Consider the following 17,123-nt stretch of genomic DNA (forward strand, 5'->3'; position numbering starts at 1 on the left):
AGAAAGAAAGAAAGAAAGAAAGAAAGAAAGAAAGAAAGAAAGAAAGAAAGAAAGAAAGAAAAAGGAAAGAGTCTGACCACAGACCTTCAAGATGCTTACAGTAAAGAAAATCAGGCCATAAAACAGGGTTCCAGGGCATTCCAGGGGGAGATGTACAATGACTGTTGGCGCTTGAGGAAGGGAAAGAGTGAGCCTGATAGCACAATCAGTACCTCAGTGGTATTGGTGTGTACGCAGCCACAGGGAAAGGCAAGACGTGCCTGGAAAAGTGGCCTGGGGCCAGGTCTCGGTTGCTGGATTCAGCTGGGGAGGTTTGGGCTTATCCAGTAGACGATAAGACATCACTTAAAGCTTTCAAGCAGGTTATAGCTAAAAACTAGAATCTAGGCTCCAGAAATAGCAAGATGACTGAATGCAGAGGCAGTATGAGGGTAGAACTGGCAAAATGTGGTCACTAACTATAGAGCAGGATGGGCAGGGGTGTGAGGAGTGGTTTCCAGGAGGACCAGGAAAAGAATTCGGTCAAGAGCCCCTTCCCTCAGTCCTCTCTCTTGCCTGCCTTGCTCCTCCACACTCCCACTTCCATTAGTAGCTCACTCCCTCTTTATTTTCTCAGGTCTGAAGTTCTGAGCAAGCCTGCTTGAGAGGAGGTACAACCACCGACACTTGCAATTTGATAGTGTTTGTGTCAAAGATCTACAAACACTTCCAAGGAGTAGGAATAATTGCATCCCATTTTATAATAGCAAACTAAGAGACAAAGAAGGGAGAGGGCAAATCACCTCAAGTGAATTCAATTACTGAAGTGTACAATATAAAACTGACCTATAATCCCTAAACAACCACCAGAGCTATCCTCAGCCCCACAGCAGATTATGTATGTTTTGTTTTTGACCTTCATTGAAGTACTTAGCAGAGGACCCCTTACATTAAGTTATTTATGTTTATAGCACTCTTATCCCACCTGAGGTGGTCACACATCCTGGTGAGTAGGAGCTTTGTCTTACTTGCCTTAAATTCCTCTAAAAGACCTATAAACTGCCTCAAACTCAAAAAGCACTAGATCAATCTTCTGTCGAATTGAATTTGTATTAAGAGTCTTAGGTACAGCTCCCACAGCTGGGCACAGGTGGGACTGCTGGACGGCCGCAGGCAACCAACAGCAGAGCTAGCCATCGAAGAATCGAGGAGGCTCTTCCGGAACAGAAATGTGGGCTCAATTCTGCCTCAGCAGTAAGATCAGGTACACAGCCAGAGGCTCTCAACACAAGCAGCAAAGAACAAGCACATATTTGTTTATGCGCTATCATTTTCAATATGGTGAATTCAAAAAGAACACAGTTTCTCAGATATAATTCCTTCTGCCACAGTAAGAAAGTCATCTCTTTGGGACAGAGCAAAAGAAAACCTATATCATGACATCTGAACAGCGCTATCAAGAGACAATTTATATACCACAACTATAGTTGGGATGGATGAGACAAAGATAATTTAAGCTCATGCTTTCATCACTGAAAAGTACACGTGTAGGGCATGCGTAGCCTTGCTAATGGGGCTGCAGGGAACTCAGGGTTCCACTTATTAAAATACAGAACTGGTCATCTGGAGACTCTACAAGATAGCAGGGTAAAATGAAACCATGGCCACACTGTCCCTGAGGGTGTGATTAAGGGCGCTTTTAATTAGACAGCTCTTTTCTGATCTTAGACTCTCACAGAATACCATAGTAAGGCGCACATCTTCAAACGGGAATTTTAAAGTTTCATCCTGCCTTTATTTTTACTTCTTGATTGAAGAGGAAGATAGGATGGTCTATGATAATTTCAAGAGAGCAACTCAAGGCAAGCCAATTTAAAAAGAGAAGTGACAGATGAAAAAAAGGTAGAAAAGAAAGCTATGCTAGCTATGGCTGGTCATTCTCTTGGCCATGGATGCCAGTTATGAGCTGCAGCAACTGTCTGTCACTTCTAACTCCGCTCAACCCACCTGTAATCCATCTAAGCCTGGAACCCAAGAGGGGCAAGCCCGGCTATTCAACTTTTCAACTGCCAGGTTAAAAAAGAAACATGCCCTCCAGCAATCTCCTCTACTGGCCTTAAGAATGTAACCTGCTATGTTTCACACACACAGATAAGCCTCCTGAGGGCAACATCAGAGCTTCATTAGCCTTGCTTCTATTCAGTTTTCCATAGTTGTTAATGAGTTTGAACCAGTTCACTTCCTTCCCAGATTCTTCAGGGGCTCAAGGCCACACAAAAGAATGTTAATATATGAAGGTATCTCCAACCCATATGTAAGACCAGTATTATCCTAATAATAAAACCATACAAAACATCACAGAAAAGGAAAATTACAGACCAATAACTTATGAATATAGACACAAAATCCCCATCACAATACTAGCAGACTAAGTTCATAGCATATAAAAAGCATAACCAAGTGAGATGTATCCCAGGAAAGCAAGGTTGGTTCAACATCCAAAAATCAATGAACATAACATACCATATGAATAGGATAAATGATAAAGAAAAAAACCAGATGATCATCTCAATAGAGACACACAAATAAGTATTTAATAAAATCCTACACATTTTCATAAAAAAACATTCAGCAAACTAGGAACAGAAGGGAACTTCTTCAACCTGATAAAAGACATCTATGAAAAACCCATAGCTAACATGATTCTCAATGCCAAAGAATGCTTTCCCCTAAAAATTTTAGGAAGAAGACAAAGATCCACTCTTACCACTTCTATTCAGTACTATACTGGAAGCTCTAGGTAGGGCAACTATGTTAAGAGAATAAAATAAAAAACATCCAGACTGGAAAGGAGAAAGTAAAACTACCTCTATTTGTAGGCAATGTGATCGTATACACAAAAAAATCTTAAGCAATCCACTAAAAAACTATTAGAGCTAACAAATGAGCTCATCGAGATTGCAAGATACAAGATCAATATACAAAAATCAATTCTATTTCTCTATATAGGTAATGAACAATCCAAAAATGAAAAATCATATGAAAAATCAATGAAAAATGAAATTAAGAAAACAATCTCATTTATAATAGCATCAAAAAAAAAAACTTAAGGGGGCGCCTGGATGGCTCAATTGGTTAAGCGACTGCCTTCGGCTCAGGTCATGATCCTGGAGTCCCTGGATCGAGTCCCGCATCGGGCTCCCTGCTCGGCAGGGAGTCTGCTTCTCCCTCTGACCCTCCTCCCTCTCATGCTCTCTGTCTCTCATTCTCTCTCTCTCAAATAAATAAATAAAATCTTTAAAAAAAAAAACAAACTTAGGAATGAATTCAGCAAAAGATATACAAAATGTACTCGTAATAGAACTATAAAATACTACTGGAATAAATTAAAGATAACTTAAATAAATGTAGATATTAAAAGTTGAGAAACTTAATATTAAGATGGCAATTGTTCACAAATTGATCTACAGATTCAACACAATCCCTATCAAAGTCCCAGTGGGCTTCTTTGCAAAAATTGATAAGCTAATCCAAAATTTCATGTGGAAATGTAATGGATCCAAAATAGCCAAAATAATCTCGGGGAAAAAATACAAAAAGAAAGCTGGAGAGCTTGCATTTCTTATTCTTAAAACTTATTACAAAGCTACAGTAATCAAGACAGTATGGTACTGGCATAAGGACAGACATACAGATCAGTGGAATAGAACTAAGAGTCCAAAAATAATCCTCACATATACCATCAATTAATTTTCAACAAGGGTGCCAAAACAATTTAGTGAAGAAAGATTAGTCTTTTCAATGAACAATGATGGCACAACTGGATAGCCACAGCAAAAGAATGCAGCTGGACGCCTACACCACACCATTAACAAAAATTAACTCAAAATATACCAAAGATGTCCATGTAAGAGAAAAAACTATAGAACTCTTAAAAGAAACAAGATGTAAATCTTTGTGATTTTATACTAGACAACGGTTTCTTAGACATGACAACAAAAGCAAAAACAATACAAGTAATAGATAAACTGGACTTCATCAAAATTTTTCTGTTTTGAAGAGTATCTTCAAAGGAATGAAGAAACAATCCACAGAATGAGAAAAAATGTTTGCAAATTTGTATCTGGTAAGAAACTTGTATCTGGAATATATAAAAATGATTATAAATCAATAATTAAAAAAAGCCAGTCACAAAGGACCACATATTGTATGATACCATTATACAAAATGTTAGAATAGGCAAATCCATGAAGATTGAAAGCAGACTGAAAGTAGAATAGTGGTTGCCTTGGGCTGGGCAGACTGAGGGGAAATGGAGAATATGGGGTTCTTTTGGGGATGCTGAAAACATTTTAAAATTAAGTAGTGATCATGACTGCACCACTCTGTGAACATTCTAAAAACCACTGAATGGTACACTTTAAGTCGCTGACTTGTATGATACGTGAATGATATCTCAATAAAGCTGTTATTAACAAAAGCTACTTTACCTTGAGGGAGTTGGGTCATCTTGGCCAAGGCGTGACATAATATTTATTAAGGTGTTAATTCCTATTTAAAAAAATAATAAACAAGGAAATACTGTTAGAAGCATTCTAGGATCACGACACAATACGTAGAAAGACAATTATCTATCTTACCCCAATGTGATTTCAAAAGGTTTGATATCTGCACGTCTACAAGTTTGATCAACTTAGTTACTTAAAACACTTGATAGGAGCAAAAAATTGTCCTAAAAAATTCATCCATCCTTACAATAATGCTCAAAGCGAATGCTGTTATGTATGGGTCAGAAAGCACTACAAAATGAGAGTATACAACAGTCACCAGGAAACTCTTCCTGGTGGGGATTTAATTTACAATAGGGATCATAAGCCAAAACACAAGATTTAGAATCCAAACATACCTTTTTTCCTCATATGCATGTGGTGAACTTTTCTATCTCCATATTTGGGCTGCCGAATTCCACAGTTAGACAAAGAATTTCTGGCATGATCAGGATTCATTCCAAAATTTAAGTGATGACTCGGATGAGTCATGGCCAGCTAAAATTTCAACAAAATAAATTTAGTGTTAAACACCCAGCATAGAAGTGCCATCTTTATATCATCTCAAATGAAATAGGAAAGAGATCTATTTATCCAGTCAAATTTGCCCTGATCTTTCCATCTTATCTTCTCGGTCAAATTTCCAGAGCTCTGGTGCAAGCCCTTTTCTAAAAAGAAACCTAAAAATCCACATGTTTCAAAGGAGAATTAGAATAGTCATCACCTGGAAAGAAGAGCCATAAAAAAGGTAAGGCTTAAAGAAGGGACTCAGGTTTGACAGGCAAATTTTAGCTTTAGTCTACTTCTTTAGGGACAGTGTCAAAAATAAATAAATAAATAAAAAGTGAGAAACTAAGTGTTTGAAAGTGGCAACCAGAGTAGAGTAATGGAGAGAGCTGTGTTACTAAACATCCTCATCATCTCGCAGAATGGAGAATTTCAATGTTCCATTTGTAACCTGCAAGATGAATTACTCCTATTTTGCTATCATGTGAGTATACAGGAGAGTAATTCTTACCTGTAATAGACAACGATCTTGGAAAGTATATCCTATCAACTTGTCTAGATGCATTAGACATTGGTGGTAGCGGATATGATGGGTCAAAACAGGCAACATCATTGCATGCTAGGAAAAAAATTTCAGGATGTTCACCTCTATAAAAACTTACAATAATGCTTCATTTAATTTACAACAAACAAGAACCATTTTTCCCATCCCAAATTTCAACTGCCAAAGTCTTGAAACAGTTTACTGGCCGCGTGGCATCCTTGCAAATCCCCTCTTGAGGGATGGTGGGTATGAGCTGCTAAGGGTATAGTCTCTGGAATCACAATGCCTGGGTCTGATTCCTGCCTCACTCATTCACTGTGGGACTTGGCGGGGGAGTTATCTGACTTCTCTCCCTGTAGGTGGATTATCTCTACCTACAGAATGGAGATAATCAGGAGAGCTACTTCCAAGGTGGGAGTGCTTAAAAGGACTAAATGAGCAAATACAAAAAACTGCTTAGTACAAGGCCTCTTAGCCCTCACTCAAGTAGGAATAGCCCTGCTTCATCAGCACTCAGCAGGGTAACCTCAACGAAGCCAGCAGAATTTCTGTGCCTCCTTGTCTATCTTTAATGCTAAGAGAATGGACTAGAACTCAAATTCTGAAACTTTGTCAGGGTCAAGACATTTTTGAGAATCTAAGGAAAATTACTCTTTCCCAGAAAAATGCCTATGTGCACAAACATGCAAAAAACTGTATGCAATTTTAATGGGTTCATAGACCCTTTAGGCCCATCACTATCCTCCAGGTAAGAATTTCTCAGCCAGATGATCTCAAAAGGCCATTCTAGGTTTAATACTTAATGATTTAATATTCCAAGGACAACTTTCATAAAACCACCAATACAGTTAAGTCACCTGAGGACATAGAACTTTTACTTTTGTTTCAATCACTTTCCACTTGGCTAAAGATTCCTTATTGGGAGATAACTTCATAAAAGGCACAGCTTTTTCTTTTTTTTAATTATACTTCCCTAGAACTCAAGAGAAAGAAGGAATCATTCTTATTCATCAGAAACTAGAGGCTGGCACAGCCCACAGAATGACTGACATATGTTTTACATCATTTTAATTTTTGAAATATTTTCAGATGGCATTGTTTAAAAATACACGAAAATGGATTTGTTTGAAACGGCAGATATCAGTTTCCCATATTAACTTATAAGGAAAGATTTGTGCTCCCAAGTAGGAATTCCAATCAATAGGAAGTCCTTCTTTCCAGTTCAATTCAATAAATACATACTGAGCACCTCTATGTGCAAGGCTTACACAGCTGTGGAAGAGAGAAACAGTAAGGACGTGTTCTTTGCCCTCAAGAGCTTCCCAGAGATATGCCATTATGATCTGAATTACTGGCATTTTGTCTACTTTGTTTTTATAAGTGCTGCATTAAAAAACACAATAATATGGAAACAAAATGTGTGGCCAAAGTATAATACCACTTTCCAAGCATTTAAATTGCAGAAAGCTCAAGGGAGTTGATGCTAAAATCTCAAGGTAGAAGGGTCATGAAGACTACGCAGTGCATCTATCTTTCTGAAGTATGAACCAAACTGGTGAATTGTGTATTTTTTTAATACCTCCAGGGAGGGATGGATCATCACCTGTCAAGAAAATGACACCCTCTTCAGGTTTTATGCTAAGTGAAATAAGTCAATCAGAGAAAGACAAATACCATATGATCTCACTTATATGTAAAATCTAAAAAACAAAACAAACAAAAAACAGAAATGAACAAACAAAATAAAACAAATAAACAATACAGAGAACAAACTGGTGGTTGCCAGAGGGAAGGGCAGTGTGAACAGACAAAATAGGTGAAAGAGATTAAAAGGTACAAACTTTCAGTTATAAAATATGTAAGTCACAGTGATGAAAAGGAAGGAATTGGAAATATAGTCAATAATGTTGTAATAGTGTATGGTGACAGATGGTGACTACAGTTACCATGGTGAGCACTACATAATGTATAGAAGTGTTGAATCACTATGTTGTGCAGCTAAAATTAATATAACATTGTATGTCAACTATACTTAATAAATTTTTTTAAGATTTTTTATTTATTTGAGAGAGAGAGAGCAGGAGTGGTGGGGAGAGGCAGAGGGAGAAGCAGACTCCCTGCCAAGCAGGGAGCCCAATGCAGGGCTCCATCCCAGGACCCTGGCATCACAACCTGAGCTGAGGGCAGACACCTAACCGACTGAGCCACCCAGGTGTCCCCTTAATATTTTTTTTTTTTTTTAAAGGAAAGAACACCCTCTTTAGGGTACTCTGATGAGTACTAATTAACATTTAGCCCAAATCTCTCTTTTGAAGGTTTATCCCTTTGAACCTAGCTGTATCCCTGGAGACAAACAAAATACATGTAACGGTAACATTTCCACATCTTCTCTTTGTTAACCTAAGTCTTATTTCCTTTAACCTTCACTCATGTGAAATAGCTTTGAGTCCCTACACTATGTCCTCTAAACTTGCTCCAAAAAGAACCAGTTTCTCTTTCCAGGTAAGTCTATTACTTGTGAATACCACTAAAAGATATATATGACCCATGTCCACAAAGCCTCAATGTTATCTATAAGACTGTTAAAATCTCTAGCTCAGTTTTTTAATTTTTTTTTTAAGATTTTATTTATTTATTTGACAGAGAGAGAGAGAACACAAGTAGGCAGAGCAGCAGGCAGAGATAAAGGAAGAAGCAGCCTCCCTGCCGAGCAGGGAGCTCCATGTGGGGCTCGATCCCAGGACTCTGGGATCATGACCTGAGCCGAAGGCAGACATTTAACCGACTGAGCCACCCAGGCACCCATAGCTCAAGCTCAGTTTTTTTAAATTCTCAATCTTTGCAATGTTGAAATACATGTAATCAACGAGCATCTCCCCCCAACCCGCCAATTCAGGTCTGGCGAACGTTTTCATTAAAAAAAGCTCCTTTAAAGATTGTACGGAAATGGTTGCATGTGTAGTTTTTGAAGCTATTTAAATTCTCTCAGAAAAACTGAGTAACTAGAATAGCAAAACAGACCTATAAACAATATGAACAATAAAAACTAGACAAAAAGGTACCCTCATGAACGCCTGAATAAGACAAAGACCTAGGAGGTCTCAGCATCTATGAGACAGAAAAGACAGAGAGAGAGCAGCAGGGCTTCTGACAGCCCCGAGAATGCAAGAAACCCCAAATTAACATATATTCATCGAAAATGTGACCAAAACTGGAGAGGGCTCTGCAGATTCCAATCTACTGGGTGAGTATGAGAGGACAGTGTAATGGTGCCAGAGTGCCGAGGCCCCATCAATGCTCAATGAAAAACTGAACTTCCCTTCCAGGGTAAAGCCCCATGGTGTGAAGAAAGTGCTGGGGCTAAAAGCCACATTTAGCAGAAGAGGAACAATAAAGGGCAAAAGAAAGAAAGAATCCAGAGGGAAGGGGAGCAGTGGGGGCAGGACTCAGGTATTATAAGGCCATGTTTTTTTTTATCACTTTGCAGAAGGAGGGGCTAAGTTGGCTTATACCTCCTTCCTGAAAGTACAGGAAAATATTTCACTTACTTATTTAACATTATTTAACTTGAAAAGCAACAGAAAAGAATCATGATCAAATACCACCCAAGGATTTTATCAGAAAATAGAGAAAAGGAATAGAATAAGATTCCTCAATTAAAAAAAAAAAGCCAGAAAAACATGCCAACAAAACAGATGAAAGCTGTAACCTAACATTTCAAAACAAGCTAAACAAAATCAAGAAAGCAACAGGAGCTATAAAAGAAAACTACAAATAAATATTAGAGTAATTCAGAAATGAAATGACTGGATGAAAGGAAGATTTGAAAAGAAGTGACAAAACTCAGGGAAAAGACATAAAAGGAAATAATCATTTTAAGAACAGAGACTAAACAGAATGAAGACAACAGCAAATTAAACCATAAGTGCTTTGAGAAATAAAAGATAGGAAAAGGAAAAATTTCAGAGAAATAAAAAATCAAAAGAGAGTACGACAGATACAGGAAACAAGCAAAGAAGATACATGATGCATATAACAGGAATCCTTAAAGAAAACCAAAACAACAAGACAGAATCATGAAATGTATAATTCAAGGAAACATTTCTGAGATAATAGACGGCCTGAAAGTACATATTGAATGGGTACACAGTATATATGAAAAATTTAACCAAAAAAGGCTGACAGCAATGCTGTCAGAAAACAATGAGAACGTATTTAAGATGTTGAAGAAAGAAAACATAAACCACAAATTTTATATCCAGGCAGAAAACAAGGAGAATGTATTTGAGATGTTACAGAAAGAAAACATAAACCACAAATTTTATATCCAGTTTAAGTGGCCTTTATATTTAAAGACAAATGGTTAGGAACATGCAGGACCTCAAGGATCACTGTTTTAATAAGCCCTTCTTAAGGTATCTGCCAGAAATGAGCTCAATCAAAAATAAAGGGAGGTGGTGGGATAAATACTGCCATATAAACTAGCAATTACCTTCAAATATGTTTTTACCTGCAGATAATCGTGAGTCAATATTACAGAAAATGCCTAATACTCTACAGATTAGTACAACTATCAGAAAATGAGGGGACAATGTCAAGTCCATGAAGAGTAGGGACGAGGCTGTTGTGTGTCTCATAGATACTAACTTGCAGCAAAAGGATCATCACTTCAAATTAGATGCTGGATGAGAGGAGCACAAGAAATAGTTAACAGTAGTCATTTTCAGTAATGGACAATGGGACACACACACACATAGGAGCGGAGGGAGAAGTTTCATTAGACTACAAAGATGTTAATATAAAGATAACCATTAGAACAGAATTACAAACATCCCTAAATACAAAGAGATATAAAAAGAAAATAAAAAAGCAAAGAAAATGGACCTCATAGTGACCACATAACAAAAACAGTGTGACAGAGGGGAGGCCAAACAAGAACGTGTGTGTGTTTGCTTGTATTAAAAGGAAAATTAAATCATTTCTAAAAGATGGCTACCCTTAGGGGTTCGGGGTGGCAAGAATGGGGTAGAAGCAAGAGAAACAAATTAGATTTTCAAAAACAGACTTGGCTTTGTAAACCTGAGTTTGGAATTACGGTAAATATTTTACAGATTTATAAAATAATATTTAATTTTTAAAAGAAACATTTAAAATCAAAAGTCAAATAAAATAAATTAATCTAACTGTGTAACCAGTTTGTGGTCTAAGCACAAGTGACCTAAAAACACAGTAATCTGAGTGTGCAGGCCTCGTGTGATGTATCTGTAGAGAATCACAGACAAGGAATACCCCCAAACAAACAACTACTTCCCATAATCATTTTGTTGGTGGTGCCATTAATATTGTTATTCTGGGACTACTGTTTGTGTATCACAGAATAAATCAAATGAGTAATTTTTTTTTATCTTATATGGGGTCCCTATATGGGATCAGTACCGAGGGGAAGATTCTTTTTTTAAGTATTCTAACAAATAAATACAGAAGACAGAATTAAAATATCACTTTGGCAGCTCTTAATAAATCCTGGGTCTAGGTCATAATTCACCAGTGACTAATAACGTCACACACACAAAAAAGAGACCATGGATGGATCTAGAGGGTATTATGCTAAATGAATAAGCCAGACAGAGAAAGACAAAAAAACTCTGATTTACTTATATGTAGAATCTAAAAAATAAAACAAATGAACTAAAAAACAACAACAAAAGTGAAACAGACTCATAAATACAGAAAACAAACTGGAGGTTGCCAAAGAGAAGGGAGTTGGGGAGAATGGATGAAATGGGTGAAGGGAATTAAGGGGTATAAACTTCCAGTTATAAAATAAATAAGTCACAGAGATAAAAAGTACAGCACAGGGAATACTGTCAGTAATACTGCAATATACTTATTTTGGTATTTTGTAATGTAAGTAATTGCTAAATCACTATGTGTTGTACACCTGAAACTAATTTAATTTTATATCAACTATACTTCATTTTTAAAAAAAGGTATATGATTGAGAAATACATTCCAATTTGAACACTTATTTCTTCAACTGAAAAATGGTCTGATTAAGTCAGATTTCTATTAACAGAATTTACTTTCTGAAAGAACTATTAAATGTTTGGATTATCACTTACTATAAAAAGACACAGAGAGAGAGAGAGACACCATACTACCACCTGTGAAAAAGTTGTACAAAAAAATAAACTTAAATCTGATCACTGCCATCCAACTGAACTTTCTATGATGATGGAAATATTCTGCATCTCTGCTGTTATAACAGGCACTAGCCAGATGTGTCTATTAAGTGCTTGAAATGTGGCTAGGACAACTAAAAACTGAATTTTTAATTTCATTTAATTCTCATTAATTTAAGTAGCCACGTATGGCCAGTGGTATTCTATCAGACAGCAGTTTATAATAATTTATAGAAAATATAAGGAAAAGAAGCACATATTGAATGATACCATGAAGTTGCAATCAGCAAAACCCAGATTAGACCTTAGGAACACCATAGAACACAAGATCCAGTTTCTTCAACAACAAAAATTTGCAAGGGAAAAATGGAATGAGAATCTAAAGAGTAAAGAGACTTAAACCACATCAACTCATGTATGGATCTTTGTCTGAACGGCCACTTGAGCAGACTGAAACATATCTAGAAGATAATCAGGAAAACATGAACAGTGACTGTGATATTACAGAGATGCTGCTGGTAACAACTGAAGCTGTGTGAGGATAGCACAGTGCTCCCTACACTTTTCTCCCTCATCTTGTAGATGTTGGAAATTTACATAATAAAAATATAATTTTGACAGCTCTCTATCAGGCCAGTTAGCCTTCAAGCAAAATCTCGTTCTCTTCCTTTACAAGAAGCACTACACCTCCGGTTTAAAAAAAAAAAATCAAGTATCTCACATGGTCCAAAAATTTGTTAACAGTAATTGTGAAGCCATATGTCTCTCAGAGGTATAAATCTCCATTTCCATCCCAAGTTCTAACTTAGAAAATGACTCCTTGAATGTGTTTTTCAAAACCTCTTAATCCCTAAAGATATTTCTTTTCACTATTCAGTCACCCCTTGATAGATCATGGAGCGAGAATATCAGTTAAGTGTGATACCGCATGGCAGCCTTCCATTCCATTCTAGAGTCACTGTGGGAAGACAGCACAGCTATAAACGAGTCCACATAGAGCCCTGTGTCTACTCAGTATAAATACCAAGACCACAACTCAGCTCATCTTTCCAGCACCAACAACAATTCTCCACGTACCTGGGCCTTAGTTTTCTCAAGGAGTTAGTACCCCCGAATACAGCATAAGCCTTATGTGGGTTAGATGACCATAATGGTAGCAGATTCCTTGCTCCTTTTTTTTTTTTAAAGATTTTATTTATTTATTTGACAGAGAGATAGACAGAACAGCACAAGCAGAGGGAATGGCAGAGGGAGAGGGAGAAGCAGACCCTGCACTGAGCAGGGAGCCCGATGTGGGGCTCGATCCCAGGACCCTGAGATCATGACCTGAGCCGAAGGCAGACGCTTAACCATCTGAGCCACCGAGGCGCCCTCCTTGCTCCTTTTTTGATGTCTCTGTTTGTCACCTTTATCCATTTTCCATTCTTATGGTTCAGTTTATTGATTCCCATGAGCCACCTCCTTACTGTAGCAGAGGGTACAAGTACCTACTTCTAAAAGATACCAATTCAACCTCAGTAGGCAGAACCCCATTCTTAAAATATGGATCCTGTAGCATTGCCTTTCTGCCTGTTCTGAGGCATACTGTTGAATTTTTCAGCCTCAGTTTCAGGTTTTAATTCCTGCTTTCCACCCCCCATATTACCTAGAAGTCACTCTAATAAACAGCAACACAGAAAAAAATCTTTCAATAGTTTGTCTCTAAACATGACTTCAAGTTCTGCATTTAATTCACATGTAATTACAAGTTCCAGGCTCAGCCCTAGATTTCCATTTCTCCTAACACTGGTTGGGACATCAGGTAGAATTTTCTAACCTCATAAAAACCCTAGTAACTTCTCTGGTTGGGAAATTATACTTCTGGAATGAGAGGCTGGTACTTAGATTTATCACAACAGTTTTATCTCCAGCGGCAGCCAGATAACATCACAAGGCTTTTGCCAGCAACCTACTAGCAATTATTACTAATGAACAGTAGGTTCTACATCAATGAATTACCAAATAGAGAATCCTTCCCCTATCCCCACCCCTGAGGATTTTAGAGAAGTGCTTTTTTTTTTTCCCCCTTAAAATTAAGCATGAGTTTATCTGTTCACAGGCTTCAGGATTATTCAAAGTATTCATTTAACTGCTATTTCTCAGATTCTTATTCTTCATTACCAAACACACTAAGTGCCTTTATTTTGAATGTTTTAAACTGCATTATTACATGCCACCTGCCATCTTATTTGAGGGACACACACAAAAAGAAACATTTATTCTAGGATAAGAACTTTAAGGCCAACATTACTTGTAAAAAATAGGAGGATTGGAGACTGGAAACATGGCTTCTAAACAGATGGCAGTTGTCTTTGGAAGAGGGGGAGTCCTACAGAGGAAGGGACTATTATTAGATCAAGGAGTATTCACCTTGGCAGGAGTTTTAATGAGGATCCAATTTCTCTGACCAGTTAGTCAAAGGAACTGAGTGCTTTTGCCTGCCAATCTCCAAACAAAATGTAAAATATAATACATAAGGAGATGATAACCTCGTCCTCTGGCTGCTTCTTATCTAGGTGGGAAGCCAGAGTAAGATATTTGTGACACAGCTGAAGAACACAGAACTGCAGTAGAACAGATTATTCAGCACCCGTATGCAGGCATTTTGCCAAAAGAAAGGGGGAAAAGGGCTCAATGCTTTCAAACAAAACTGCCTTAGGGCCTGCTACATAGGGTGGAATCAAGTACAACAGGATACTCCCTCCATACCCACCACCCACCAATCAGTTATTTTTTTCTTTTTACAAATTAGGGCTCTACAGGGTTTTGTTTAAAAAAAAAAAAAGAAAAAGTTCAAAATTAACAAAAACACAAGTTTAAAACCCACTGAACTGAAAGATCTCTAAGGTCCCTTCCAGTTAATAATGCTCTACAATTTATGATGTCTCTATCAACCCTGACTTATCACTGAGAGCACCAGATTTTGAGCAGATTGTTGAACATTCTGCTCAGCATTCTTATGTCTACCTTAGGATGACATTATGTCGGTTTTGGAGAAACAGAAAAACTGGATAATATAGCTTCAAGGCCCTAAGAAAGAATCAGCGGAAGATACTCACTTCTGAATACTTACAGTAAAAAAAAAAAAAAAAAATTGGTCAGTTAGCAAAATAACTGAAGACTTTGGTAGACACAGCTGGCTGCCACTGTAGAGAATTATTCTCAAACTGTCTAGTAACACGGCATCAATAGCAGTCCATCTTAACACAAAATTTTGTAGCTCTGGACATCACAATGAATCACCTAGCAATACCTTTAATAATAAGATTAAATCCCACTGTTCAATATAATAATTAAATGCCAACACTGACTTAAAGAAAAAACACCTCACTGTGATGAAATAAATACCCGAGACACCTTGAACTTATTACCATATATGCTACCATCAAAACAGAGTGAGTGGAAGCCTGTAAGTGTTCCTCCCAAAGGCTGAACATGGCAAACTACACTACCTGACCCCTGCCTGAGTACTCATTGCCTTTACTGTAATTCCCACGGAGCATAACCAGTATTAATCATAACAAAAGAATGAAGTGAAGACTCAAAGAATATGCTGGGTTTTAGGGATCTCTAATCTGGTATAAAATCCACTCATAGGGAAAACAAAAATAGTTATTAGTAAGAGTTATATATAGCTGAAATGTTCCTCTATTAGTTCACCCAAGGAAAAACTATTATCATTTGGCTCAAATATGAAATTTATACTGATTTTGTTCATTAATGCCTTTAGTTCTCTGCAATGTAAGTTTGAGTCATCAGTCTGGAAAGTTTGGACACAGTATCTTCAGGAGTCTGCCTGTAGAACTGTTGGAGTATCTCTCTTTTTTTTTTTAAGATTTTATTTATTTGACAGAGAGAGACACAGCGAGAGAGGGAACACAAGCAGGGGGAGTGGGAGAGGGAGAGCAGGCTTCCCGTGGAGCAGGGAGCCCGATGCGGGGCTCGATCCCAGGACCCTGGGATCGTGACCTGAGCTGAAAGCAGACGCTTAACGACTGAGCCACCCAGGCGCCCCGGACTATCTCTTTTGACAAGCACCCACACGTACGCTGCACACAGGCAGGTTCATTTGAAGAATACACTTGCCTTCACTCAACGTGAAGAGACAGAATTGAGCATTACTAAGTAACTGCCCCCCCACTCACCCCACCACTGTGCACGTGCATACGCACGCACACACACACACACAACTAAACAAGACAGCATGAAAACTGACACAAAAACAAAACCGAAACAACAGAAAACAATTTATGGTTGGTGTTCCATATAGCTACAAGATAGTATGTTCTATAGACTTAACAGAATTAGGAAAACTTCAGTGGCAGATGCCTTTTAAAGAAAGAGGTATACAGGTATAAATGTGTTCTCAGAGGCAGCATCACCTGACAGACATCAGAACGGATGCCAGTTTTCCAAAATCCTTGACTACTTAGCTCCACTGTTACTTCTCGCCTCATTGTATTCTTCTGTCGTATTTTTTGGAGCGCTTCCTAGAAAAGAACTCATTATGATGAGTAACCTGACAGTTGTAAAGCAATATTATGCCAAACATCAAGCATTAGAAAATAAGCTGGATTCATTCAGTATCACCTTTTGTTCAGGTATTCAAACCTCTTCATGCCAAATTACAATATTTTATTTGAAATGAAGGCCAGGATGGTCAAAGCCTTGGGTATGAGCCCGCCTTTCCTGGTAACTAGATAAGAAAAAATCTAAACCAAATCGACCATTCTGTTGAGTTTAAACAAAAAAATACCCTTTTGCTGATAAAAGAAACAAAATGTGATGTTTGGGACTTAAAATCAGCATGTAAAAATTATATTTGTATCAAGCCTTATGTTAAGCATTTACATCTAAGAAAGACAATCAGTAAATTAATCTGCAACCCACATAATTCTAAAAGCTGCCTTCTAATTTGCAAAACCCTTACAAAACCTCTTGTAGCAATGGTACATTCTATTTTAAAAAAGACAATGATTTAAAACTTTTGCAAGACATAATCAGGAGCTGACTCTTCCCTTTAACCTCTCTTCAAATAATTATTAAAAAAATTTTATATTTGCACAATTACTCAATAAAAATCTCACAGGAATTCATAATAACAGGAATTATCACACTGCCAACACCATTGATTAAATGGCTACTACAGGTCAAATACCATTGGAGGAAAGTTAAATGGAGTATCTCAGAAGTCCACACAACCACCCTTTTCCCCAGATGCAACGACAAGAAAAATTTCAGTCAGTCTCCCTTAGCCTTGGTTCCCTCTTATAATGAAGCTGTCTGGCTCAAGTCACAGGAAGTGACAGGACCAGAATTTAAACA

At 37.5% G+C, this 17,123-nt stretch overlaps 1 protein-coding gene across 7 annotated transcripts in view; it reads right to left on the bottom strand.

Moving 5' to 3' along the window:
• The window catches only part of DROSHA (drosha ribonuclease III), a 120,310-nt gene that overhangs the window by 41,971 nt on the left and 61,216 nt on the right, over positions 1-17,123 (bottom strand). For all 7 annotated transcript variants that reach the window (XM_034998885.1, XM_034998879.1, XM_034998880.1 and 4 more), the window contains 4 exons: positions 16,181-16,288; positions 5,545-5,652; positions 4,886-5,024; positions 4,470-4,530 (listed from right to left, as the gene is read on the bottom strand). In XM_034998885.1, coding sequence (XP_034854776.1) covers positions 4,470-4,530; positions 4,886-5,024; positions 5,545-5,652; positions 16,181-16,288 — 416 coding nt within the window. The remainder of the gene's footprint in view (positions 1-4,469; positions 4,531-4,885; positions 5,025-5,544; positions 5,653-16,180; positions 16,289-17,123) is intronic.

The sequence above is a fragment of the Mirounga leonina genome, unplaced genomic scaffold (assembly GCF_011800145.1).
Source record: "Mirounga leonina isolate KUSES-001 unplaced genomic scaffold, KU_Mleo_1.0 Mir_95, whole genome shotgun sequence".
Lineage (NCBI taxonomy): Eukaryota > Metazoa > Chordata > Mammalia > Carnivora > Phocidae > Mirounga > Mirounga leonina.